Source organism: Lolium rigidum, chromosome 1, assembly GCF_022539505.1.
Source record: "Lolium rigidum isolate FL_2022 chromosome 1, APGP_CSIRO_Lrig_0.1, whole genome shotgun sequence".
In the NCBI taxonomy this organism is placed as follows: Eukaryota; Viridiplantae; Streptophyta; class Magnoliopsida; order Poales; family Poaceae; genus Lolium; species Lolium rigidum.
The window spans coordinates 53632208-53637341 of record NC_061508.1 but is presented as its reverse complement, the minus strand read 5'-3'; the positions used below and the strand labels follow the sequence as shown (position 1 = coordinate 53637341).

Below are 5134 nucleotides of genomic sequence, written 5' to 3'. Positions count from 1 at the left end.
GCACTGTAAAATTCGAGGCGGTTTGAGTATCCAGCATCCTATGCATCCGCGAAAGTAACCACAAACCCTTTCCATCCATCATCCATGTTCCTCTTGTAATCCACCGAGTATATTCTCGAGCACTACCTGCAGCATTATTTCCGCGCCACTCCAAACCAGACAGCCACGACACGAAAAAGATTATCTCTACAGACAAACATGGGAATCAGCTTAACATGCCGGTGACAGAGAGAGAAATAGACTCATATGCGCATGATAACAATGCTCCAAGATAAGATTCAAAGGCGAATCTGCTGCATAAACGCAGGATGGCCACGTTCTCATGGTCCTGGTGCGATGAATCCAACAAACGAGGAGCGGCCGGCCATTAGTGAAGCACATGAAGGGGCCAGAGCTGCCTGCAGCCAGCGAACAAAACAGTTTTACATTTGACAGGCGGCAGCTGCACAGCACCTCAGTGTTACTCAGCTACAAAAACTGACACTGCACTATTACTGCATCGTCACACCAACTTTTACCGAGAGAGCCCCAGCATGTACCTTGTGTTGCTCCTACACAGTGTGCATTTGCGCAACGTGGAAGTTTCACGAAAATACTTTGCCATATTGCTCAACGAAAAAGCGTCAACAAAGCACCCAAAACAACGGTCAAGATTCGATTGCCTTATCGATCATGATTGTGTGGGTAAGTACATTTCTCAGTTCTGTAATAGGAAAGGACCCTAGTTATATAGCTCACAGTTCCTTCAGAGCAACAACATAGCAGGGGCCAACAGGAGTCGGTCAAATTGTATACCCACCACACCCAGCTGTGATCTTTCCGAGAGAAATCGAGATGCTACTGCCTCCTGCCACCCCGTCCTTTCTTCGATTGCTGTTGCTCGGCCTGTTCCTTCCCTGAAACCTCGCTTATATCAGCTGCACAAAATAAATGAAAAGATCAGGGAGCCGAACCAGCGAGACGACCATCTGGGGCTTGATACAATAACCGTTAGCCTGGAGAAACGTTTATAATGCATACCGTCAGGTCCACGAGTCATGAGAGCGAAAAAGATGTTGTTGAGCTTCTCCATCTTCTTTGCGTCCTGAGCTTGGTCCGTCTTAAACTTCAAGCACTGCAAGTAATTCCATACTATAGTCAGCAAAGCAGGAGTCATTCCAATCAGCGTTTAAACTGTTTATAGCTGTCGTATAAATATTCAGACATTGTGGAAGGGCACATAATAAAACTTGCTGCTAGGTAACGTAATCATTAAACTTCAAGCACTGCAAGTAATTCCATACTACAAAGCAAAGCAGGAGTGCTTTACTTCAATGGATGCTTAAACAATTTATAGTTGTCATATTAATATTACAACACTCAGCCATTGTTCAAGGACACATAAAACAGCTCGCTGCTAGGCAACGTAATGTAAACCTCTGTTGATGGATGCCAACTGTGTGCATCAGTATTTGCTGTTCGTTGACTTCGTTGGCAAGAATAAGAGATCCATAAATGGCCATTCAAGTAGTAGCATCAGTTGAGTAATAAGCTAGGCATTATCAGTTTAACTAAACCAAGAGTGCACACAGCTGCTTCTATAATAATCGCGTAAGAAGCAAATATCTCTTTATGGGCAACCACAATGTAGCCAAAAACCTGATGTCAAATTATAATGTTGTGATTTAGCACCATAGCCAGATATTGCTGAACCTAGTACAAATATCAAAACGATGAAGCCGGAGGAGAAATCAAAAGCTACCTTAGCAATTTGACCAAGCAATAAAATAATCCATCCTCACCCTACCTCTTTTTTTGGCAGATTTAGAAGTAGCGAGTAGGGTGAGTAGCAACAAGCAATCGCAGATTCAGACAAAATAGACACATCTAATGTTTCGATTTTCAATCATAAAAGCCAGAAATGACTATGTGCTTTATCTATAGAACTTAATACAGTTATATTAAGAGGATAGAGAATAAGTATATAGAATGATGACTAACTGAAGAGAATAAGGTCAAGTCTAAAAGATGGGTCAAGAGTAGACATTCATTTGAACATAGCTATTACTGCTAGTTCAGTTAAGGTTACCATACTGGTTCTGGTAATGAGCTATTCACTAGGAGCTCTCAAGCACCCTATTTGGTTTGTAGTTTTACGCAGCACAATGCTAGCCAAGCCAATATATTGGTAAAAGTAAAGTTTTCTACGGAGTAATATATTTTCTCTGAATAGCATGCATTGGGTCACATTTCTATTAAGTGGGTAGCTAGTTACAGGTTGTGTGCAATATAGGAGATAATGTGCTTATCCTAACAAAAAAAAAGTAACACTAGATGAGAACATGTTTCAGATTTACGTTCATTTGAATTAAAATAACCACTATTTCTTATTTCATTTGACAGCGAATTACTGTCAGGTCATAAGCTTGTCCGCAGTGACATACAAAAGCCTAGAGATTCATTCAACTGCAGGACTCCTTAGCCTTTTTGCACATCAAACAGACAGCAACAATGCTGTCAAATAGATAATTGACAGTAATTTTTTGACACATTTTTACAGTTCTAATTAGAACAACAGATGAGCGCCAAGATAACAAAATCAGCACAATCATAGAATGATCAAGAATCTGATTAGAAAATGTAGGCATGCTTTACATATAATCCAGACTCTTGATAGCTTATATATAATCCAAACTCTGGATGCCATATTTCACATCCACCTATCAGTAGAATTGCATAGAAGCAATAGATAAAGAAATGCAGGGCTGCAGACCACATTTTATTTTCAAGACAGTGCATAGAATAGGATTGAAAATTTGAAATAACTCATTCAAAGAAACACTGCATTGAACAATAACAAACCAAGAAAATCGATCATTTGCACTAATGCACTGTGAACACATGAATAAATGCTAACGCTATGATTTTCCAAATCGTTGTGCGCAATCAGATGCACAACTACATGGTTTGTATTATATTCCAAAGCAAATATGTCAGAGGGACTAGGACTTGGAGTTGCGAAGCAAATAGTACCGATTGCACTATATGGCTGACAACAATACAACATAACACCAGATGTATGAAATGTGGACAGTGTAGTTGTATAAAAGGTTTATCGTGTCAATTTGAAAATCAAGCACCAACAAAAATATCTGAATATCTCAAGTACACTAAGATATAAGCTATGACTCAGTTTCCAACATTCGTGTCTAGAAGCTGCAGTATTTTACAAGTGCATGTTGAGCTGCAGCACCTACGGATTCCACAATGGTGCAAAAAAGCTTTCAAGTTGGAGCTTAACCAAATAGTCCTTCAACAGTTTACTAATCGCATATAAAATGCAAATATGACGATACATGCAAACTAAGTAGGTTTTCAAATGAAACCAGCAGATGGATGATATATGCAAAAGCAAAACTATGTCGTCTTCCACACAAAGCCAACCAAGGTTCACTAGGATAAAAAAAACCATAAAATTAAGCATATAGCCCCCAATATCAATTTCCTGCCTTCGCATTCACCAGGAAAAACAGGCTTACAATGGGCATAAGAGCACTTTCTTCATGCACAACATCATTTGCTTCCAAGTGCTAAAAAAACACGCATGACATACCTTTTTTCTTAATAACAGTAGTACATTGCTATATTCAATGATTGAGGGAGAGCGTTTTACAAAAAACATGGTCCCTATTGTGAGAGTGCTAAATCCTTTTTTCTTAAAGTAGGTTTTATGATAAAAGAAAACGCAAGGCAAAGATAATGTGCTCCATCCTATTGTGCCACCAGGGTAGGGTTCATAATGCTAACAGGGTAGGGTTCATAATGCTAACAGCTGCTAGGATTTAATCGCAAAATCACTGGGGTTTATGATAACAGGCCGACATTCAGGTATAATTAGCATCTCGCACTCTCACTACCTTTCTTTAATTGAAATAAGCTACAGTAACAGATTTAGTCTAAACTCCTGAGATAGGAGGTTACTGCATTTTGGTAATGCGGTAACACTAGTGTAGCAGTATTTTCCCAAGCCACCTGCTACTGTATAGCAAGATATGCTACACAACAAAAATCAATAAACAGTCCGAAGCAACAGAGTAAACCGTCCGTATGCGAGGCACACCAAAATTGCGTGCATAATATCTACCAGGATCCTCGATCGGCTCAATTCTGAGTTGTAACACGTATCTCGTAGTGACACTGGTGATCGGGATCTAAACTACACTACCTCCTCCTGGCCAAGAATCTAGAAACGATCACAAATCTAGGCAGAAGAGAAAGTCCGGGCGCGCGCCGTACCTGGCGGTCGTCGGTAACCTTGAGCACGAGCTTCCCGTCGCAGTGCCGGTACTTCATCATGTAGCGCGTCTGGAAACATGGGCGAAACGGACGAGGGGTTAGATCGAGACGCGGGATGGGGGGGGAGGAAGGGGAGGAAGGGCGGGCGGGGTCGCGGCGTACGGTGATGGGGTCGGCGCGGAAGAGCTGCACGGAGCGGTCGACGAACTCGTCCCACGAATCGAAGTACACCATCTCTGCTTCGGCGGCGGCGGCGACGGCGACGGCGGGGGCGCTGGCCGGAAAAGCTAGGGCTTCGCCGCGGTGTGGTCTCGTCGGATCTGGGGGTTTGGGTGCGGGGAGGAGTCCGCCGCGGTTCCAATAGGGTCGCGTTGGCTCAAGTCGTGTTTTGGATTTTGGAAGGAAAAAGTTCAAAACAAACCTTAAAGTTGTAGGCAAAAGCTAAACCAAACCCCCAACTCACGATCCTTGAAATCAGCACACCGAACTTATGAATCCCAGTCTATTTTAAACCTTGAGCCTATTTGAGTTACAATTTTGCTGACTTGGCAGGTCAAACCTGGGATTGTTGACTTGGGCCCACATAACAGCAGCACACCGTGTGCACAAACTCGCTGATGGGTAGCGCTGGCAACACCAAGCAGCAGTACCGCACAGCCGTGCCACCGCCGGTGATGTCCGCCCCAGTCAAGATGGCGAACATCATGGCCGTTGTCGTCATCTCCGTCTTCCCATCTCTCGGGACCTCGTCAGCTTCTTCACCAACGGACCGCCGCCCCTGACCACTACCTCCTTCGGCCTTCATCCGAGGCCCCCCGACCACCACCTCCTGTGGTCTCCTGTGCAGGGCTCAGTGCTG

At 43.2% G+C, this 5134-nt stretch overlaps 1 protein-coding gene across 1 annotated transcript; it reads right to left on the bottom strand.

Annotated features, from left to right (window-relative positions):
• Positions 1-578: 578 nt before the first annotated feature.
• On the bottom strand, positions 579-4575 carry LOC124673088 (signal recognition particle 9 kDa protein). Its single transcript, XM_047209219.1, has 4 exons — positions 4438-4575; positions 4276-4344; positions 1021-1114; positions 579-917 (listed from the first exon to the last, which is right to left on the bottom strand). Exons 1-4 carry the CDS (start codon positions 4507-4509, stop codon positions 838-840), a joined length of 315 nt encoding a protein of 104 aa, XP_047065175.1. The 5' UTR covers positions 4510-4575; the 3' UTR covers positions 579-837.
• Positions 4576-5134: the final 559 nt, after the last annotated feature.

Excerpts from the sequence above, each read along its gene's own strand:
- LOC124673088 (XM_047209219.1), bottom strand. The coding sequence starts at position 4,509 with ATGGTGTACTTCGATTCGTGGGACGAGTTCGTCGACCGCTCCGTGCAG. Across the intron at positions 4,345-4,437 it reads TCCGCGCCGACCCCATCACC|ACGCGCTACATGATGAAGTA; the intron begins GTACGCCGCGAC and ends CCATGTTTCCAG. Across the intron at positions 918-1,020 it reads CATGACTCGTGGACCTGACG|CTGATATAAGCGAGGTTTCA; the intron begins GTATGCATTATA and ends TATTTTGTGCAG.